Source organism: Pleurodeles waltl, chromosome 5 (genome assembly GCF_031143425.1).
Source record: "Pleurodeles waltl isolate 20211129_DDA chromosome 5, aPleWal1.hap1.20221129, whole genome shotgun sequence".
Lineage (NCBI taxonomy): Eukaryota > Metazoa > Chordata > Amphibia > Caudata > Salamandridae > Pleurodeles > Pleurodeles waltl.
The window spans coordinates 956,753,656-956,777,247 of NC_090444.1; the positions used below are offsets into that span (position 1 = coordinate 956,753,656).

At 42.7% G+C, this 23,592-nt stretch overlaps 1 protein-coding gene across 2 annotated transcripts in view; it reads left to right on the plus strand.

Annotated features, from left to right (window-relative positions):
* TMEM87B (transmembrane protein 87B) overlaps positions 1-23,592 on the plus strand; it is a 254,806-nt gene that overhangs the window by 153,288 nt on the left and 77,926 nt on the right. For both annotated transcript variants that reach the window (XM_069235077.1, XM_069235078.1), the window contains exon 15: positions 16,902-17,005. In XM_069235077.1, the coding sequence (XP_069091178.1) occupies positions 16,902-17,005 (104 nt within the window). The remainder of the gene's footprint in view (positions 1-16,901; positions 17,006-23,592) is intronic.

Sequence of the window (23,592 nt, forward strand, 5' to 3'; positions counted from 1 at the left end):
AGAGTAAAGGGGAACGGTTTAGAAGTTTGGACAGTAAGTTTGCTAAATCATTAAAGCATTAGTCCAGTGTTGGACAGGAATAATAAACTCAGAAAATAAAAAACACCAGAATGTTAGTTGACTATCTGGCAAAGCATGAAGTGTCAAAGTGACAGATCACACCAGATGCACGAAGTGAAGTCTCTGGAACCCAGGAAATAATGGCGTCTAACCCCGAACAGGAAAGCAATGCAATGCCCCGAAAATCGAATTCCCTAACATTATATTAAACCTACTAACCTAGTCCAGTTGGACAAAACTATCACACGAGAGAGAGATGACCAATTACATTCATGTTCATTATAAAAACTGTACAAAATGTTAGCGTCAACTACGTCTATTGGTTATACGCTTCTGACGAAACTAGAACCAATACAAAATGTATCTTGCACACTTCCTTCTCCGGCTGCATCTGTGGACCCATTGTTTTGCTGATTTCCAACTGCGCCATTGCTCGACAGTGATATCAAGGATATAGAAACATTTCTTCCGTACCATTTCCCTCGGAAAGAGCATCCGAGTTAGTAACATAACTACAAGCAAATATGTGAAAGCAGTGAATGGAGTCTGTTTAAGCAACAGACGTGTGAATACACTAATGTATCCCTTACAAGAACATCAAGAAATTAGATAAGCATGTACTGACGCCTTGTCTGCATGAGGCCCAGCAGAGAACAAGAAAATGCTCGTATTATTTCAGAAATTAAATTCTACAAAAGACATCTTAACTCTTAACATCACATTGAATTTTTGCAGTTAGTTTTCATGTAGGCCACACATTAGCTGGTGGCCAATTTAAGAAACCACATTCTACATAATACATAAAATGTAGCATGTAATACTCTATACATTGAAGTATAAGCATGACTACGTATGAAGAAAATATTAATACAAAATCTACGCACCCACAATGGTACATAAGTTTATCTTGGCAGCTATTAGATGGTGAGGAAATGATACCTTTTTGCACAGGTTCCATTCTCTGATTTTTTTTGTTTTTTTGTTTCCAGAATCTCTTTAATATTTTAGCCAGCATTTCTGCTTTTTAATGGTTAAAGTGAGAGTGGTGTCAGATCGCTCATATCCACTAACTTGTCTGCCTGTATGATGTTCTCAGTGAGTTAAGTAGCTACTTCAGAATTCTATCTGTGACCTGCATGTCACATTAACTTCACATATATCTGTGAGTGATAAATGCTTGTACTCAGCAAAGCTAGATCTGATCTGCTGGGCATGAAAGACACCACTTGCTGTGTTTTGTGAGAGATAGAAGCTAGCTTTGCTACTGCCCTGCTTTACTTATTCATGAGAAAGCAAAGCTGGCATTGCTACTGCCTAATTTGTACCTGTCCTGATTGTTTGTGCCACCATCCCCTCATCACCCCCACCGCTTTGCATGTCTCATCAAGGAGGGAAAATTGCACTGTTCTATCTAAGGTGTACCTCTTCTAGAAAGAAGTTTTTTTTTACTGCTGTTGCCCATCTTAGAAATGCTGGCATTATAGCCAGCAGCACTCTGCATGCTGGATTTATATCCCATGATCAGTGCTAAAAGCAAACCTACAAGGCCCACATTGCAACATGCTGTTGGCTAAATCTCCAGACCTATCTGATGTCATGTCATATTGCCACTGAGCAGACATGTGAAAGGCAAATAACATTTTTAGTTCTTAATGTTCTGCGTTTTGTCTTATAGGCAGTCATTGTCCTCTCACCCACTGGTTTGTTTGCCCAGAGACATCCTCTTTTAAAGCAAAAATACTAACCTGTCTTTATTGCTTCTTGTGGCACACACCATTTCCGTCTCTCTATGGCACAAGACTTACCTTTTTCTAAAAATGAGAGCAAAAAGTCTCCATTTAAAAGAACGAAAACTAATAATCAAGGAGTTTTCAGCATTAAGACTTGGCTATTCACTTCTACAGCTTCTGCACCTTTCTCTTCTCCACTTTTTCGAATTTCCTACCTGTTGCTAGATGCTACAAAACTTCTAAAACATTGCATCCTCGAGTTTATAATCGAGATAACAGAGGACAAGGCTATTTGTTTTAGCACTACACACATTGACCATTAGCTGATTTACTCAGTGCCAACTTCTGTGCCCTTGTAGTGCGAGGGCCATCATGAATACCCCAGATGTAGTGTGGACCAGCACTACCAGTGCAGTGGACTCGACTGCGGGAGGAATGCACCACCTATGATTTGGTTCTCTTTTTCATCACCCTATATGGATTATTGATTGAGCAGAGAAAACAGTGGACAAACCACTATATGGTATCAAGTTTGTAATTAACACCTTCTACGTTAGTAAAGTGCAGTGTTCTCATCCACACACATCCTAAGTCAAACATGTACTCTTCTACATGGCTACACCTTTCATGATTTCAAGGGATCAATAGGTGGTCTCTGTTTTGCATATTCCTCAGTGCCTGGCGTTTGCCCACCTACACTACAAAGAAAACAAGCATTGTCAAAGCCACTAGGTCTGGCGTTGGCTGCCAGCCTTCTGGCAGTTCTTATTTTTGTTTATCATGTTTTTTTGCAAAACTTTGTTTGGGAATACTCCGGGCCATCATCAATTTAAAAAAACAAATAATTTGCTGCATGACAAAGATACTGTTGCACTCTTTGGCACAGAAGGAAACTTGTGAAAGGGTGCCATGCAAAAACTTGTAGTGAAGTTAACCAGTGCCTGAATTGTGTTGATAGATTGCCCCTTAATTCATGCTGGAATGGGTGGACGAAAAATGTGAATGGCACCAACCACAGCCTAATAAATGAAGTCTGTCGGGAGCCCCTATCGGTAACTCAGTTATACACATAATAATTTTAGTAAAATCAAAAGGGCTTGGCTTACAGACTGAAAACGTGCCTGGTCCTTAATAAGTAAACTTACAAGGGGAATCGTATAGGCGATGAACCTTTTGTATCGGGTGGAGTATCCTAGTCATGTAATGATCAGTGACATTAGTAATCAATGTAATCAATCAATAACCACTAAGAAAAACATTAGTCAATAGACAATTATGACCAACATTTCATGGATATACACACCTCAATAAAGCGTTTAACAAATTTTAGTTCCCTATTAATTACATTTCTAATGCATTTGATCAATTCAAACTTTATTCAATCAGCTCAGAATTAGTTTATTAGCGACCACCAATAACACAATCTAATCAGAACTTGAGAAAAGATATGATCAAAAGCCTTAGCGTAAGCCAACAAAAATGAATATAACTACATTAATAGAGTTCAGCAATCAATTCGTCAATCATTTGTCACTGTCAACGTCACCCAAAAAGAAACCTACCTAACCCAGATTAGCATCAGCATGTGGGATTTCATGCAAAAACAATTTAGAAAGAGAAAAATGTGAATTTGGAAAACATCTAGCTAGAAGGGAAAACTATAAAACAGCGCAGTTGGTACCTAAAAGAAAAGGCACAATTAGTCAGTCACATTGTCATAGCTACCTATCCACAGAAAGGATCAGCAACAAAGTCAATCTTCGTCTTCAGGTCATCAATAGATCAGCCACGATTCAGGCTCTCAAGAGTATGAGCCCAATGACAGAATCTCGAACCGCGTATCCTAACGTCCTCAGCATTCACCCGTTGCTTCTGAATTTTGCCCTCGCATCTGCTACATCTCCCTAAACTCTGAAGTTTTCTCCCCTTGTCATGACTTTTTATTAGGGTTTTTCAGTCCATCCCCTAATTTCTAATTGGTCAGTCAATCGGCAGATATAACTGTAACCTATAATATTAATTTTACAAATCTTTGAGTTCTAATATTTCTCCATCCCCAGTTAGTTGATTGGTTCGCTGTATGATGCCCTCATCATCCGGCTCATCAGGTATCGAAAATGTTGCATATGCTTCTCCAGTCAGTGCTTCTATTGTTCAAGTCCTGGGAAAGTACATCGAGTCTGTCTTACATCAAACTTGTTACATTTCGTAGTCCCTCATCTCCTGTTCGTAGGTACATTGCAGAAAATGCTAGCTAAGCACACGGTTCATGGACAGTTCACAGGCACCAGTAACTTCTGTATGTTTATTGATTCTGCTTCTTTATGAGGCCTGGCAAGTAGGCCACTACTTCAGCTAAGTTACCTTCTACGATATAATGCAAAACATAGGTTATACAGCTCAACATGACATATTACTACATTATTCTTATACATTTTCATTTTTTCACACATTTTTTGTTATTTTTTTGGTACAACTTACGTATAAGTGGCTGCCATTCTCCGTGGGCACATTTTCAAACATGCACATTATTTTCTCTACAATTAATTTCTCAATGAGCTTTTGTTAATCAAAACACATACATTCATTAATAATTTCTAATTAGCATATCTGCGTCAACAGACTAAAAAAGTTAATTCGTCTGACATTGGCTGAAAGCCTCTTGCCTTCAAGAAATAAAGAAGGAAAAGGATGAGGAGGGAAAGAAAAAAGGGGAGGATAAGGATGCGAGGAAGGAATAAAGAGGAGAGGAAGAAGAAAGAAAGAATGAAGGGAAGTAGAGAGGGGAAAAAGGAAGAACAAAATGAAAGAAAGAATGGAGGTAAGGAAGAAAAGAGGGAAGAATGAAGAAAGAAAAAGTAAAGAGTGAAGGAAGGGAAGGAGGAAAGGCAAAAGGAGGGATAAAGGAACAAAGAAAATTAGGAGACGAAGGAAAGGCTAAAGGAAGGAAAAAGAAAGAAGGAAATAAATAAGGAAGGCGAGACAGAAGGCAGACAAGATGGAAGCCGAGAAACAAGGAAAGATAGTAGGCAGGCAAGATGGAAGGAAAAAAGGCAAGGTAGAAAACAGGAAATATAAAAGGAAAGAAAGAAGGCAATATAGAAGTCAGTCAAAATAAAAAGCAAGATACAGGGCAGGCAGCAGGATATAAAGGGCGGCACATCAATATATATATAAGGCTGATGTAGCTTGAATGTGAACTGTGCAAAAAAAAAATTGTCAGTTATCTGATACATGGCTAATTTCTGAACCAACCTTACCAGTTTTTCAGAAGGAAATCTGTGTTCTCAGTGGCCTTTTGCAGGTGATCCTGGCATGTGCTTTTACTACTCATTAGCCCTGCGAGTGGTAAGTAGAGTTTCTGAAATGATGCTGAGATGTGACAAAGGGCTTCTAATGTCCTCATATCATGTGAAACCCTTCAACTAGTCTAGGTGTTTTTATCAGTGGCTGTTTGCCTTCTAGGACTGATAGTGTTACTGTTTTTGAAAACCCAACTGAAGTCTCAACATGTGAAATGCTTTTCATTAATAATCCAGAACTTGTTATGCGTTTTTTATTTGACACATGACCACTTTGCAGATATTCCAGCATTTTAGAGGAAGGTTAAAGAGACCATCATGCATTCAATGTAAAAAAAAAAAAAAAAAAAGATTGGTGTCTGTAGGACCCGTTAGACAAATGTTGCTTAAATAAATTCATGGATGGCTACACTTATACACAAAGGACTGTTTGGGCATCTGATGTTCCTTGCTTTTAGCCATGAATTTATGTAGTTCCTTGACTCCACATAGAAAATAAGATAGAAGAAATCTGGAAAATACCACAGATTGTTGTCTGGCACGGAGATAATTTGGGCCTTCAACATTTGTAGCAGTTTAAAATGACTTGCATTCTAAAAATATTTTATTCACCACTTGGTTAAACAAGTCTAATGTTCCACTGTGAATGGGCAAGGACAATTTTTGACGCTTGCTCATGCTGGATTGTGCATCATGGAGATCAAGGTCCAACATTTCTGTCTTTCGCATTGGCCATTAGATCCTCTGTAGAATGTAATCCTGTTCCCTCAACCCGTTCACCCCCTCTGCAGTACTGATGGACTCCACTTAAATGTCTGGAAGGACAGACTGTCTTAGCCAATACCATTTAACGTCCATCATGGTAGACTCCTGGAAATATGAAATAGAATCTTGTAGCAAAAAAATAGGCAATACTCTGACTCTCAATATAGGACTGCATCAGATGCATTGTAATCCTTTTCAGCTGAATTTATTTGCAGCTGGGCCTCTTTTTTATCCTACTCCATGGGCTTTCTATCCCCTCATAGAGGGTATCAATCTCTTCCTGATTCCAGTCTACTTCCATGGTCACTACTACCAGCCGTGTTCCTGTTGATTTTTGTAACTGTCTTAGCAAGGTGTTTTATCTGATTTCCCTCAGCTGTTTTGCAAGGTCTTTCTTTATTTGTGCTCTGCGCCAGATCAGTGATACACTATTGTCACTGAACTATTTGTCGATTTCTCACCCTATTAATGAGGACTGATTGCATCCCGGTCACATTTTGGGGGTTAAAAAGATCTTTCATTTTGAATGGGTGCAGACTTTCCATTTCATTTGTGACATCCTTTTTCCTGTTAACTTGTTTTCTAGCAAAGTCACTTGTTGATTCTTGCAAGCTGATGGTTGAATATTCTCAATATTTGTCAGTGGATTTAACACCTCATTCAATGGCTTTGTAGTTTCCTAATGACTTTTAGAGGTCACCAAGGGGAGTTAAAGTTTGTTCACACCAACTCTTCAACCCCTCTATTGTTGCAGAGCAACCTTTTGCATAAGGATATGTCCACACAAATTACCTTTCTGTTTTCATTGACTTGTTGGATATCTGTGCTATCAAAATCTGTCCAATTACTCTCTATTGTGGTGGGATTATCATTACTCTTCAAGATAGCTAGCTAGCACTGCATATGCAAATTAGTTAAAAATCGTGACCAAAGCCTGTCCTGTTGCCCCAGATCCACAGTAGGTATTTGTGAAAATGGGAAGGGCCTCTTCTGTGCTTTGTGACAATTAGCAGGGGGAAAAGAAAGGTCACTCCCCAAATCACTGCTTTCCTGATCACAAGGTAATAATACCTGTTCCTGCCTTGTTTGAACTAGTGCACTGGACAACTTTGTTGTTTTTGACAGGGCACAGTTTTCCTGATATTCACCATGAAGCCATGCCACCATACATGCATGTCATCCTTCACATTCTCAAACCCTCTCCTCAATTCAAGTCCAGATTTAATCTTTAAAGGTACTCCCTGCGGTGAAGTCCCCTTTGCAAAGCTCAGCCTTCATGCTGATCATTAGACTTTTGGCCAGTCTTGGGCTGCCAGCTTTCTAGCCATGGTTGCTGAGGAAGATGGATACTTTTAGACTGAGAACACATATCTTACTGTTCATAACACACATTTTTCTGTTTTAAATTGTTAAACTTTTGTTTCTGATTTGACATGCGCTAAATTTCTAGGGGAGTTAATCACTTCTGGTCCTTGACTTTGCATATGAGGATTACCCAAAGAACATCATGTTGTGTTTCTGTTTTTTAGCATATTATTTATTGTTTGAAAGGAAGAACCAGTACAGTACAATAGAACAGTACACTGGAGTTGGTAGTTAACAGGCCATTTATTTTTACAAATACATCAATAACCAGTTGCTCATTCATACAACCACATTCAAGCCCTACATATCACTGAATACTACAGTGCAGCATATGTGTGCTGGTGCGTGGTAGTTGACCAGCTGGGCCGAGCACGAGATTGCAGGAGGGGGAGCTTCATTGTAGCATAGCCAGAGGTGACACTTATGACCATCTGGACAGGGACTAACCCATGCAGAGCCATTGAGACATCTCTTGGCTCGCACCATAGAGTGTGTCAATGGGGAACCAGGGGGTCTCCCAGGAGGCTCGAGGAGCCCACAGTCCTCCTGTATGGCCAGGAACGTCCCCACCCATCCCCAGGTTTCCTTAGGGCAGGATTTGCTGGCATGAGTCAAACAAGTAGGTAGCTGTTCTTGGCAATCGGCAACATCTTTCACCCAGTTGGGGGTGGGGCACACATTGGCCCCGTTGCATTGGCGATTGGCAAGCAACAGAAGGATTGTAGTGTGTTGTTGGGTGTCAGCAAGGGCGTTCCTGATCCACCCCAGGACTGCAACCAGTGGGATCCTTGCAATGTGAAAATCAGCAATGAGGTCAATTGTCAGATATTGATGGACACCTCAACGCCAAATGTAGGAAACCTGCGTCCCTAGTCTGCAGCACACATTGCATCTTTATTCATACAGCAGTCATTTTGTATAAACAAACTACCTTTCCCATAAACCCAGGGAAAGTAACACATGAAATAATCAATCATGTCACGGTGTCTTGAATATAGTCCTACAACTCTGCCAATCACCCTCTTTCTTCGTGCAACAGGAACCGTTCAAGTGAAACAAACAACTCACCCAATTAGTCCTGCTTAGAAGCCTCATTCCCTTCAAAAGAGACAATTTTGTAACGTCCGTGTGCCATAATGAACATTACAAATATGTGCAAAATATCTGCTAATCGAAAACAATACAACTTGATAGACCAAGCAAAACGCATTGACCATAACAAACTAAGAAACCTCCCAACTGATAAATTAATAGAAAAGTTACTAATACCTTAACAGGTGATCCTTTCTCCCACCTGGAAACGTGAAGTGCAGAAGGGGTGGGCATAAAAAAATATTTATACAGGAGGGAATAATCTTCGCCTTTGTGTCCTTAATAGAATTGGAACTTTCTGTTATGATAGCTAGGACATTTTTCATTTATGTCAGGACTGGAGGCTCGGAATATGATTTTTAAAAGCTCGTCCACTATCAGGGACACCATGTAAACCATGGGCTTAAAGTAGAATGTCTTGAATGTTGAGTTTGTAGACCAGTCAGCTGCATTCAAAATGTCTTCCAGGTGAGTGCCTAACAAAAAAGCCTTAAAGCCATTGCACCCCTCGTAGAGTGCGCTCCAAAAATGGAAATGTCAATTCCAGTCTCCTGAAGTATGCCCCTCACCCAATGAGCAATGGTGGGGGACAAAACCGCCTTAAACGATTTAGGTAGAGTGATGAACAATTGTTGCTCTCCTGCTGGCTGAAATTCCTCCATGGCGGCTTCATAAGCCTTGAGACGTCTGACAACACACAACTTAGGTTTCTGAGTAAAAGGATAGGAAACCAACCTGGAATGGCCCTTCGTCCTTCTAGAAATATGGAATGTCGCCACATCCAGGGTAAAAACTCTCCCCGAAATATCCAGAGCCCTGACATCAGACACTCTTTGGCAAGAAACCATTTGCATTAACATTGCTAACTTACCTTCCTGGATATTTATTCTGTGCCCAAGATTGAAACAGGTGTAGAACCCTATTGACATCCCATGAGGGTGTATACCGGGGTTCAGAAGGAACCGATAATTGCACTTCTCATCAATTTTCCACCAATGCATGTTCTCCCACTGGAAGACCTTCAATGGGCAATTGGCCTGCCAAAATGGCTGACCGAAAGGTGTTCACCCTGTAAGTCATTCCTTCCAGAATCAGAAATGACAAAAAAGTCAAGATATGCACAATTCCTGACTCCAAGGGATCAATGTCCCTTTGCAAACACCAATGCAGCCACAGGCTCAAAGGGGACTTGTATCTCTTATTTGTCCCAGCTGCCCAAGCTTTGGAGAGGAGACCCTGAGCTGCCTCTGAAAGTCCTTGAATCTTCCACCTATTCAGGTTTTCCTCCATGCCATAAGAGCTAAATCCCCCTCTGGAACCATGTGGTGATGAGTCCCCTGTGGATCCTGAAGGATGTCCTCTTTCCGGGTTAGATGGATTGGAGAATCCGAAGACCATGCCGTCATCACTGGAAACTATGCTTGAGGCTTCCACAATGGTAAAATCACCATCAGCAGTGCCTTTTGTCTGCACACTTGAGCCATCAACCTCATCAGCATTTTGAACAGCGGGGGTGCATAGCCTGTTTTCACGTTCCAGTCCAGCAGGAAGGCATCAGTCACTTGCGGGTCCAGCTTCCAACTGAAGAACCAGGTCAGGTTAGTGTTGAGACAAGAGACAAACATGTCCACCGAAAAAGGACCCAAAAGCCTCTGAATCATCCTGAACAAATCTGAATGAAGCTACCAAGCACTGAGATCCTGCAGATACCAGGAGTGCCAATTGGCTATCTTGTTAGAGCACTTTGGGCGATACTCCGCTGTTAATGAAATCTCATAACTATGACACTATTTCCAGAATTGTTTTGCCAGCTCTAACAACCTTGAACAGGGCCCCTCCCAGACAATTGATATACCTTACTACTGACAGAATGTCCATCTTCAAAGAACTGAACACTTGACTTGTCTTTCGTCCAGCAGCAAACCGCAAAGGACCCCACCAGCAAATCCAGACAATTTATGTGCATGGACCGTTCACCGGAAGACCACTTTCCTCCAGAGGATACACATCCACAACTGGCCCCCCAACTAGAAGGATTGGTGTTGGATTCGATCACCAGATCGGGACTGTACCTGAAAAGAGCCCCCATTTCAAACCTCTATTTGATCTAGCTACCACCTCATCTCTTCATTGACTTAGTCGGTGAGTGAGATATTAGCGATGTAGGACAGACCCTCTTGTAAATGGCGTGCCTTTAAATGTGTGCCGAATCTTCCTCCTCTTGGCAGGAAGAATCAGAGTGGCAATCCTGAGTCGATGACAAACCCGAGGAAGGTTGTCCTCTGCTCCAGACTGAGCATCCTTGGATGGCTACGACTGCTACCTCTGCCTCGCTGAGTTTGTGAAACTGACAGGAGGGGTAGAAACCTCCACAGCGTGCAAGATCTTGCCACTGTGGTTTTGATGGGAGCCTTGGTCTTTCTGGGAAGAGCTAGATGAGAAAGAGCAAGACAAGCGCCCCCAGCCCCTCCAAAAATATTGGATGAAAAAAATCTTCCTAATTGAGGCCTGTGCCTTTTCAAGGGAATTGAAAACATGCACAAACCTCCCCACTTCCTTAATAAAAGGGTCCCAGAATAACTCTTCCTTGTTCCTCAGGTCCCACCTCAGAGAACGCTAGGTCACCCAGCTTTGGGTCCACCTTGATAAGTAGCGACTGGCTCCTCTATGCGATAAGGCTCAATTGGCGTTCCCCAATAGAATAAGTGTGCGTTGGGCCCAGCCAGAAAGAATTTCAGGTGGGATGAGGAAGCCAGATTGTTTTGCCTCCTCTGTAATGTCAGGTATTTTAGTAAGGGGTCCAGTGACATCCAAAAGCTTATCTTGACATGACAAACAAGAGCAGTTGATGCCCTTTTTTAGGATCCCAAATGTATTTTGCAACTAAGGTATTCATCCTCTCATTAATTTCTGGTGTTTGAGCAACTTTACATTGTAGCGACGGGCGGGGACGCTTTATCTGCAGTCTAGAACGAACCTCCTTGTCAAGAGCTTTTCTCAAGCAACTCGCCTCTTAGGCTGCCACCTTCTCGCTGGGGGACCGCATGGAAGATTGGGGAAGGAGTAAATCATCTGGGTCCAACATGCCTCCATCAAGTTGTCTTGCAAGGCTATAGACACCTCACTGGACGAAGGGCACCGGGGCTGTGAAGGGTCGGGATAACCATCAGACTCATTCTGCGAGTTGTCGCCCTCCCTTGGGGACAGGGTCTCAGGGGACAGATCAAGGGGTTCCAGCTCCTGCAACTGAGGTTGCGATTGAAGGAAGGGCCTGTTAAGACACTCAGAAGCTTCTTTATCAATGCCCTACTCCAGAGGGCGCTTAGCCACTTGATGAGAGGGCAGCGTCTGGTCAGGTGGTTTTTTGGGGACTTTGTCAGTGGGCCTGAACCAGCCGATCCAATTTGTCCTCTAAAGGAGCCAGTTCTATGAAGACTGCCTGCTGGATGGAGGCATCTACTGCCTCACAAAACTCATCAAGAGGCATGAAAGAGGCCGCTTCCTCTTTGTAGGATGTTGCCTATGTATCCTTCATAGCAGGGGCCAGTGGTGGGCTACGGAACTTAGGGTGGTTTGTGAGTTAGGGTCTTGAAGGGAGCCACTCACCCTAGAATATTCGTATAATAAAAGGCACCCTGGGCTGCTCCCTGCGTTGCTGTGAGCTGAGGAACAGTGGCAGTTAGACTCTGACCGCTCAACTGTGGGCCTAAAAACCTTATCCAAGACAGGGCAAAGTATGAGAACCAAATAACTTTAATGATTTTTAGCCCTGAGGCACCTTTCTTTTATCCACTGGCACCCCACAACCTACTGAAACAATGCCCTCCTGCCCTTACTGGGGTCGTTTATCTACAGACCTTCCACCACGGTGAGCGTGGCTGTCTTTGCGATATTGCCAACACGAAAAAACCCCAACAGAAGAACAAAAACTCTAATACAGACCCGAGGGGTGTCAACACTCCAGGCTGCAAGGGGCAAAGCAAGGTCAAGGCTCTGCGATGACCTGGGACACTCTTTTGAGCTTGCCGACAGAGCACCCAACGTACGCAGAGCCCAAAGTGCTTCTTTGTGATCTAAACACCCTCTAGCTGCTGGTGTGCTAGAACTGCACCTGCAAGTCCCCGATGTCAATAATGCCGCGTGAGGAGGGCTGAGTGGCGCTCCAGCGGCGACACCTACCTGGGGAAGAAAAGAGATGTTCCTAGCACCAGGCAAAACAATAACATTACAATGCCCAATACTATTTCCCCAAAAGCAGGACAGTTCTGTGCAAATACAAGCCAAGAAATCGTAATTACAAGAGGCAAGGAGACTTAATTGAAGGCTGCTGGAGCAGCGAAGAAATAGGGTGCATAGACAGTCATGAGACTATATTAAGGAGACTGACATAATTGGTATGTCTTGTTTTACTTTCCTTGGGTTTATGTGAAAGCTAGACTGTTTATACAAAATGGCTGCTCTATGAATAAAGAGTGAAGAAAGAAGGCGTAATCCGAGCCTGTGGTCCTGATGTAGAATTGCACTGGGGTGTGGTAGTTCTGTGGAGAACCTTTATATGTATAAAGCACAGTAGCCTGTAGTGACCAAACGGCAGACATCTGGGCACAGCAGTAACGCCACTGTTCTTCCGTGTCAGTCAAGCCCTAGGATAGCATATTGGTGTGTAGTCCTGTGTGTTGGTGTGTAAGCATGTAGTTAGCTTCCTAGAAGATTGAAATCCAATGAGCTTCTCCAGCACGGAGAGCGGCAAAAAGGCTGTAAGGAAAGAACTATGAAAAGTTTTAGTCATTGCTCTTAGTTTGTGATACATAAAAAGTCAAGTGATGTGCAGTGGAGATGCTCCTTCAGAGCCTGAAATGTAAGGAATTCACCATTAGGATAGAGGTCACCAAGAGAAGTCCTTTTCACCTTTTCAGACACTCCAGCTGTGAGGTCAATCTCCAATCCGCAGTCAGTAGTAGTCTCAGGTTCTGGGGATTGGAAAGGTTTCTAGCGAATAAGCAATCAAGTTTAGCTTGCTGCATGTTGATGCCCTCCTTCGGGCGTTTAGTGGGGGACCCAGAGGGCAGTGTTTAGTAGGTACAGCACCATATTATCAATCTTGATGGCAACATGGGTTGAAAGGGTATGGGATGATGACAAAAGTGTGCAAACTGCTTATGTGCTATAATAATTCTGCTTCTTATCAGGGGCGCACAACCCACCCTGTTTGAATAGCAGCATGAGTGAATAGGAGCAAACGTGTTGGAAAAGATGTCTTGTGAGATTGTTATGTACATTTACAAGGTTGCTATAGAATTCTGTGAAACAACATCATGGTCTTTACTGCTGTAATGGGGCGCTTTGTGGAGTTGCCTTTCATCTCATGGTGTACAAGATGGAATTGAGTGGCATATGATGGGACACCTAAGTAAATGAGGGATGGCTGTGAATGGCATAATGAAATAGTAGGCTTACAACTGAGGACAAATTAGTGTATTTTTCAGGAAGTTGTGTTAGATGCCGATGGAAGCATTCCGTGAATGTTAATGATGGCTTTTTCAGACTGAATTATCCATGCTTATAACTACTACTGGATAGCTGTGCTGTTGAAAGCCTGTGACTGTAAGGTCTTCATATTTTTTAATTGTCCCCATTCTGTCCCTTAACAAGCACATTTTCAATCTTATTATGACATATAATCCATTAAGTAAAAGGACGGAAATCAGTAAGGAAGTGGAGGAGGTTATATGTGAATAAAAGGAAATGTAATCGTTTTTGAAAAATTATAGAAGGCATTGTCATTGTAAATACTCACTTTTTTGGGTTCAATATTTTAGATAATTTGTTTGGACATTTGTGCTGTATGCATCATTTCCTCTTGTGTTTTAATAGGAAATGCCCGTTTCTTAATAAAACAGACCTGTAAAACTCTGTAAACCACAAAGCTCCAATTCGGAAGAGATTCTAAAACTTATAGCTTTATATTCAATTTCTATGGGAGTGTGTGTTGTAAAATTCAAGTTCTTTGCAATATCTACAACTTACAAACCAATTTAGAAAAATGGAGTAAAAAATTAACATATAAAATGGCACAAAAGTGACAAAGATCCAACCAGTAGTACCAGTGAAATGGGTTTCTAAAGTTTTAGGTTGAAATATTGCCAAGAAGCACAAAACACCATTCACGCTTATCTGGTCATGCTGGACTAGGGAAAAGTTACAAGTCCCTGCCGATCGTGTTGGACTGCAGCTCAGATACAGGGACCATGGTAGTCCTGGTGACGAGTTGCATTCTTAAAGTCAGCATGAAGAGTTCCTGTTGCATTGCTCTCAAGGAGCAGGTTGAGCCTTGTGGACAGTTGTTTTTGTAGCGAGAAACGCCAGTCATCCCTGAGCTTCACATTGTGGGCTGTTGCTGTCCAGCACAAAGAGAAAGTCCTACTGGAGCTTTGTGTATGAACGGTCATTTCTCTGCACAAAGAGGTCACTTAGTTGCCATGAGGAGTACAAAACCTTTGTAATGTCACCTCTTTTTCAGGGGGAGTTTGCACGGATGCTAACCATGGGCCCAGGACCTGGGGGGAGAGGTCACCATTTGAGGATCAGGACTTGCGCTAGCAGCATGGCTCAAGCAGTTCCAAACCCTTCTCCTGGTCAGTTAGATAGTTGCATGGAAGCCTCCATTCGTTTTTTTTTTTGTTTTTTTTTGTTGCTTATCTGGCTCACCCTAGAAGTCAGCCAACTTACCCTAGTAGTCACTGAGGGTATCCTGGGTTCAAGGCAAGCAGGTGTAGTTTTCTTTGTTCAGTCAGTAGGGCTGTCCCTCTCCCTCATGCAGCAGGGTAGTTCTTTCAAATCTTACACAGGTCCAGGAGTGTTCTGATGATAGGTTTGAGTATCCCACTTTAATACCTGGTGCCAACCTTTGTTTGGGGGAATTCGCTGACATACTCCCAAAACTGGTTCTGGTCAGGTCTTCCCCTTCCCCAGGTCCTGATTCCAGACTGTCTAGGGTGCTGGAGACGAGGGAGGCCTGGTGTCTGGTACCTTTGTGTGTGTGTGTGTGTGTGTGTTTGCTTTAGGCAGGGCCCTTTGAGCTGTAATTAGGGCATAGTATACCTCCTCCACAGCCATCCTATCAGGATAACCCTCTTCCCTCACACGTAGGTTTCCTTTGTCTAACTGTCTTGAAGTAATACACAACCACAATAGCAGATTCATTCACAGTCACGTGACCCATAGCACTCACAGAAAAGCACAGTTGGTTTGGGCAGCAAGATGCCAATTTTCTAAAAGTGGCATTTTCAGAATAGTAACTCAAAAACCAGCATAACCATGACAGGTGCTTTTAAATTGCAATCAAGGCTACTGGAATCATGCAATTTTGCAGCCACAGCTTTTTTTCACAGACTTCTGGATTTAACACGTTTGCCACATAAATCTTCATCTGTTGCATAATCTGCAGATTAAAAAAAAATTGTTTCTCAAACAGATCAAAAGTTACTAAAAATGCAGCAACATGCGTTTGCGTGCAATAGAAAACCCTTCACAAAGGCTAACTGGTCATCTTTCATTTCCTTATTTCTAAATTTATGTGTTAAACTGACACTAATGAGGTTAGATCTTTGACCAGACAGTATAACCATGGGCAAAAATGAATTAAAAGTATAAAATATCATGCCACATGCTGCATAATTTTGGGTGAGTTTGCCGCAATAATTTAGTCAATCCTGTTGCATAATTTGGTTCTCTCCTGCCGCATAATTTCAGTAGCTCTAATTACAATTCATTTAAGTATAAACAGCACATCTCTGTCTGGTCCCTAACAGAAGTTAGCACTTATTAAGTGTAATAAGTAATTCCAGTATCTATGGGAGAGATATGCCTTTCAACAGTGAAAAACAACTTTAGGAGTAAAACTTTCAACCCTTATGTCCTACTTTTAAAATACCATGAACCGTGCCCAGAGAGAACTTTTAGGACCTAGCTTATGGGTGACCTATAAGTATTACAAAGGAAAGTTTAGGCCTGTAGAAAGTTTTATTTTGCCAGGTCAAAATGACAGTTTACACCACACACTGCAGTGATAGGCCTGCGACATGGTTTAAAAAAAAGTATTGGGTGGCACAATGAGTGCTGCAGCCCTCTAGTAGCACCTAACCTACAGGCACTGGGTTCAGGTAGTACCATTTACTAGGGACTTAGAAGTAAATGAAATGTGCCACTTGGGTATAGGTCATTTTACCATGTTCTAACTGGAGAGCAGAAGCACCTTATTCCTTGTTTGTTAGCAGGGCAAATGTGCCCAGAGTCCTACTGCCAACAAAAACAAGTTCTGCAAAGTTAGATGGCGAAGGCAAATGTTTGGGGGAATACCACACCAAGGATGTCAAGTCTAATAGACTGTTTAGAAAAAAAGCCCAGATTCTGGATCTCTCTTTAGAAATCCAGCCGTATATAAAAAATAAATCAACAGAATTACCACCCTAACATCGAGAAGTAAGCAAAGAAATGTGAATCTTTAGAGATTGCCATCACTGGAGTAGGTAACTTAAATATTTTTCCCACAACTTTAGCATATTTTTGTTTTTGTTCCCTTTGATAGGATTGGATGGAGCTGTGGGTAGATGATGCTTTCTGGAGGTTTCTCTTCTCTACTATTCTACTTGTTATCATGATTCTTTGGAGACCGTCTGCAAATAATCAAAGGTAATGGCATACAGCTGTGTGGTGAGCAAATGCTGTTTTAGTCGATTTATATTTATCAATTATAAGTTAGGGCAATTGAATATTGATATAACTTCAGCAGCACTGTTTGATAAATATGTGCACTTTGCAGTCTCCCATGTTTAAGTGACTGCATCCAGAACTGTAATTAGTAACCTAAACAAATAAAGCATTGGGGATTTTGTTGGCAATGTCTGTGTCTGATGATATTTCTACATGATGTTGACTTGAAACTCATTATCTTCCTTAACTCTTTTGTGTCTTTGGGTTACCTTTTACAACCTGAGGATGTTACCTCAAAGTTGTCAATTCTGAAGGAAAATCAACAAAAGAAGCAAGGCTTACACATAAGAGACATGAGAGAGAAAAACTGCTTTATTCAGAATCTGGTTGAAAACTGGTTTGTTTGAAAATTAATGGATTTTTGTCCCCTTCCGCGTTTCTGGCTGCATTTATACTTAGTAGAAAAAGGAAAACATTGTTTGTTATTTTTTTTTTGGTGGATCTTATTTTACTTGAACAAATAGACAAGGCTGTGTTCTGAGTGCCTATTGAGAGAAGAAGTAAAAACTAGGTAACTCTGGGGAAAAGTAAGAAGTCAGAGTCCTTGAGTTGAATGGAGTGCACTCTGTGAACACTGGCTAGCTTGGCTGTACCATTGAGAAGATATTCTAGAAACTTTTGATGTGAATCCGAGGCATTAGTAAAAAATGTAAAGAAACCAATCTCATGCGAGATTATATCGAAAAGAAGCCCAAAGGTATGAAAGGCATTATTTTAGGCTTGAAGTCGTAAGCATGCTTTTTCAGGGCAATACCTTTTTGGTAAAATAAGTAGGTGATGCATTTGTAGCTCTAAAAAAACGTTACAGTAGACTGATAATAAAATCTATGTTGTGCCAGCGAACAGTGAAAGGACAGTGTTAGAAATAGGGTCTGTAGTTGGCCGTCAGTTTGAACCCTGTCCAAATAGGGACCCTCAGTCTGGTAAGGGAGATACACAGCTCAGATAACACCTGACCACCCCCTTGATAGCTTGACACTAGCAGTCAGGCTTATCTCAGAGGCAATGTGTAAAGTGTTTGCACAAACAATACAGTAACACAATGAAAACACCACAAACGTACTCCACACCAGTTTAGACAAATAGCTAATATTTATCTAAACCAAACAAGACCAAAAGAACAAAAATCCAACATACACTAGAAAAGAAATCAATATTTAAAATAAAGAGTCTTAATCTATAGGAATCAATGCATGTGTTTTTTTTGTTGTTTTTTTAGCTCAAAGTTCCTGGTACGCAACAAAAATGAAGCTGCACGGGCGACCGTGCGTCAGAAAAGCAAGCAATGTGTCCATTCCTTACTCGCAAGTGAGGCCGCATGTTGATTCTTTCTCTTCCGGGTAAGCGCTGCATCAATTCTTTCCTCACGGGGAAAGGATGCGTCTAGTTCCAGACAAGCAGCCTCAGGCCTTAGCGATGATGTGGAAGATTTTGATGCCCAGAGATGATGCATGGAAAATCCAGATGCACAGCAATGATGAATCCACGCTGAGTTGGTGATGCATGGATTTCACCGGCGCTGCGTCTATTTTTAGCAGTAGTGCAGGTGCTGCGTCGATTTTTAAATGCTGTTTGGCTCCAGGGCGTGGATTTCTTTCTCAGGTTCTACCTGCGTCTCCTTCCAAGGGGCACAGGGACTGGATGTGGTACCACTTGGCAAGTCAGGGGATTTCAGCAAGAGAGGCCAGGTCCTGGCAGTTGAAGTCTTTGATGTCCCTGAGATTTCTTTACAGGCAAAAAGCTCAGTCCAAGCTCTTTGAGAAACTTTAAAAGCAGGATACCTAGCAAAGTCCAGTCTGTGTCCTCTCTAAGGCAGAAGCAGCAAAGGAGCAGTACTCCTCCTCCCAGCTCTTCTCCTTGGCAGAGGTTTCTCTTGATCCAGAAGTGTTCTCAAATTGTGGGGTCAGCAGTCCAATACTTATGCTCATTTCTGCCTTTGAAGTAGGCAAACTTGAAAGGAAAGTCTTTGTAGTGCACGTGACCCTGCTTCTTCCTTGCCCTGCCCCAGACTCTAGGGGTTGGAGACTGTATTGTGTGAGGGCAGGCACAGTCCTTTCAAATGCAGTGTTGGCTCTTCCTACCCACTCTAGCCCAGGAAGACTCATCATGATATGCAGGACGCACCTCAGCTCCCTTTGTGTCACTGTCTAGAGTGAATTCGCAACCAGCCCAACAATCAGTCTGACCCAGACGTGGATTCAGCAGCCAAGCAGAAGCACAGAATGGTTAAGCAAGAAAATTCCCACTTTCTAAAAGCGGCATTTTCAAACTTGCAATCTAAAAAACAACTTTACCAAAATATGTATTCTTAAATTGTGAGTTCAGAGACCCCAAATCCCACATCTCTATCTGTTCCCAATGTGAAACTGCGCTTAAAAGATATTTAAAGGCAATCCGCATGATAACCAATAGGAGAGATAGGCCTTGCAATAGTGAAAAACAAATTTGGCAGTATTTCGCTCTCAGGACATGTGAAACACCCCAGTGCATGTCCTTCCTTTTAAAATACAATGCACCCTTCCCATAAGGCTACCTAAGGCCTACCTTAGGGCTGCCTTGCACGTAGTAAAAGAAAAGGTTTGAGGCTGGCAAGTGGGTACACTGGGCAGGTCGAATTGGCAGTGCAACACTGCACACACAGACACTGCAATGGCAGGTCTCAGGCAGGTTTACAGGGATACTCCTGTGGGTGGCACAATCGGTGCTGCTGGCTCACTAGTATCATTTGATTTACAGGCCTTGGGCACCTTTGGTGCACTTTACTAGGGACTTACTCGTAAATCAAATATGCCAGTTACTAATACCATTTAGACAGAAAGCATATGCACTTTAGCACTGGTTAGCAGTTGTAAAGTGCCCAGAATCCTAAAGCCAACAAAAACAGGTCAGAAAAAATAGGAGGAAGGTGGCAAAAGGTTTGGGGATGATGCTGCAAAAAGGGCTAGGTCCAGCAGTCGGTGATTTATGTGAATCTTACCTAGATAACTTGCTAGTGAAGGAGCAGCCACTGTCAAAGTACCAGCAAAATACATTAGTCCTTAAAATAAGCTGTTAAGTGCATCAATGGGGCTTTGCTGTTAAAATCTCCAGTGCCCCAGTACAGGAACTAAGTTTTTTAAAGACACCAGAAAGACTATAACAGCTCCACCCACCATCTAAACCCCATGTGAGAATCAACATTCATTATACTTTGACAGGCAGGAGATGTCATCATGTGCCGTTTGTCCCAGTAGGAAACTGGATTATTATTTGGGTTGTGAGACTGTACCCTCCTTGTGGAATAATCACAACTCTTGTTAGGGTGAACCCTAAAAGTCACAAAATGAACCTGAGCTCAACCTTCCTTGTAGCCATGGCACAGAGCAGATAAGCTTAATTTAGGGCAACGTAAAGTATGAATACAGTACCAACACTGTAATTAGGTCAAAACACAAAACAATAAAAATCCTAAATCAAATTTGACAAAAAATATTAAACAGAAGAAAATTCTACCTACCTTCATGGAACTGCTGGTTTGATACGTGTCACCAGCTGGCCCCTCTAAGACCCTGGAGCATTTAATTTTTTATCTTGAAAATATTTCTACGTCTCAAAACAGAAAGAAACTTTGTCTTTCAGAGCATGAATCTGAAATTCACTTGGTTGCCATGGAACAGCTGGTCGGATATGTTGGTCCCTTTTGCTCTCTACAAAAGTTTCCAAACGTATTCCTGGTGCCAAAGCTACCAAGTGAGTACACTTTTAAGATTCACAGATCCTGAAGCGAGAGGGTGTCAATAGGGGGAACCAGGAGACTCTCGGAGTGCCAGGCATAGGACACCAGCAAAGTTCAGTCTAAGTTCTAGTTTCCCCTGGTCAGCTGGTAATATTGTTAGGAAAAGGCCTCTTGCAGCTTTTTCTGTCCCTTTAGCCACCCAAGAGGTCAACCAACTTACCCCTGTAGTCCACCTCTTTGTCCTTAGTGTAAAGCAGTGCAGGTCCAATCCTTCAGACTTCTTCATAGGTCTCTGACAGCTGGTCCAGTCCTCTTCTGTTCTTCCAGGGACAAGGCAGTGTTCATATGGAGTTTTATGTGGTGCCCTATTTGTCTGGCACTAGAAAGTGGGTAAGGATGAGGTAAAAATTCCCAGGGTAAGTATACTCCCTTTTTTCAGTAGTTTCCTGTGTGCCATATTGCAAACAAAACCAGAATATCATGTATCGCCATTTTAGGATGCTGAATCTTTAACCACACCAAACGTGGTCTCTGGGAGGTCTGTTTGTGCAGGGGATCGCACTATGGTAATCACCAGTGTCCTCCCACATCTAATAATGAAATCCAGTTTGAAGAGAGAAGCAAGCAGTATACCCACAACAAACTCCGAGACAGATGTCTGGTAGAACAAAAGTAGGCCCCTTCATCAACCAGACTGGATGCACAAGAATGTTTTTGGCTTCCTATTCACTCCCTTTCAAGTGTGTCAAAGTGTTGTGTGGCTCAACAGGCATATCTGGCACTTTAGGAAGCTAGCTGTTTATGTAGTGTACCAATGTAAGGGTACACCTTGCAAAAAATCGACAGACCCCTATTTGATTTACAGGGCTTCCTTTAATAATCTCAGGCACTCTATTAGAGGTAGTGTGGTCCAGCAGCTTAGGCTTATCAGAAGACTGTTAAGCATTTGTTGCCAACAGAGTCAATAAATGGTACATACGCTCAAGAAGATACCCGAGATCAATTTATAAAAATAAAACACAATTTTGTATATTTTTTGACACCAAGATCATCTGTATCAGGTAGGTACTTTCAGAGTTATTAATTTTGAAAGAAACACAAGTAACAGTTTTGAGGCTGTAGTATGAAACGTAGTAATGTTATCCTATGGGAGAAACGACATATACTGCATGCATATACATCCAAGTGTTTGTCAAAGGGGCCCTGTAGGACTTAAGGTGAAGGGGGGACCAAGATCCAAAGATTCATCGGCAGTTTAGGTTTACCTGCCCTTGTGTGTCTGAGTGCAGAGGTGCTGGTTGCATTGGTAGCCTCCAGTAGAAGTTTAAAGGGACCTATCAAATCAACAGATGCTGCAAAGGGGTGCTTGGGGACAAGTATGGCGGAGCCCTTAGAAGGTCTTGGCTCATGGGGACGCTTAGGCCAGGGGAACGCAGTCAGAAGTCATAAACCTGGGCTTGGGTGCTGAGGTACATGACTAGCTGGCCACTTGTTTTGGAGGCTCGCATGGTTCTTGGGTTAACCTGGAGAAGGGGAGAAAACAAGACTGCAGAACCATTCTCAGTTTGGGCCTCGTCGGTCCTGAAGTCTCTCATTGGCAGGTTGATGTTTGCGGCTGTGGTGCCTGGGCTTGGACACTCAAAAAGTCTTGGTTGTGACAAATGCCAGGTACCCAGAGTATTGGTGCAGTAGGGGCTCCTGGAGGGTCTAGCATCTCATAACTCGCTGGAGGGATGGGGCTGACCTCTTGGAACCAGGGTGACTTCCTCCTGGCAAGATGCTCCCTTGGTGGGCCCAATGGCCAGCAAAAAGTACTACCGGACAAGTGCGGTCTGTGCCTGCTGATGTAAGAGGATGGCTCTCCAACCCAATGGAGATGCTAAGTGGTTGTAAAAAGTGCTCCAAGGGTTTGGGAGGATGCACAGCTTGTGGACAATTCGGGTCGGTGTAATAGTCGAGGTACCAGCAGCAAGGCAGAGTTTGGCACCAAGTTGAGGTTAAGTCCTCTGTTGTCACGGTGACTGCTCCTCTTTGTCCTTCTTCTGTTCTCAGGTAGACAAATTTGTTGATCTGGTGTCTAGGGATTCCATAAATACTCAATCTAGGGGTGTTGAGTGGTGCGTAGGTTAGCTACTTACCCCTGGGGTGACTACACCTTCTATATGTCCTTTTCCTGTGGGAAGTTTGCATAACCCTGACCCAGAGGTCTCTAGTTTGAACCACAACGAAGATAGTGAAACCTTTCCTGCGCTGGCCACTTCCTGTGGCCCCTCCCTTTAGAGGTGTGCCTAGCCTGTGAGCGTGACTTGCTTTCTGACTATTCCCCGCCTGCTCTGGTGCCAAATGGGCCTCAGAGTAGGGGGTGGCATTCCCCTGGTCTGGGGGGAAACCAGGGTCGCACAACAGAGGTTGCAGGGGCTTTGAAGCCTTTAGCTCTGATATGCTAAACCACTCGCCAGCCTGCTGGAGATGTGATCACTTTCCTCCAGAGCAGGCATTGTTTTTGGCCTCTGAGAGCACAGGCTCTCATCTGCAGGGGTTCAGAAACTAGTCTGTGGGGGCAGCTGGGATGATACCAGTCAACCAGCCCGTTAAGGGGCTAGTAGGTTCTCAGGGAGCACCTCTAAGGTGCCCTATGAGTGCATGTCGTGATAAATCGGATACTGGCATCAGTATGGATTTATTAAGATGTTTGATACCAAAACTCGAATTTTCAGTGAAGCCATCATATAGGTCGATAAATCGTAATAACCTGTGCATGTCCCCAAAATGGCTCCTGAACACTTGCAAA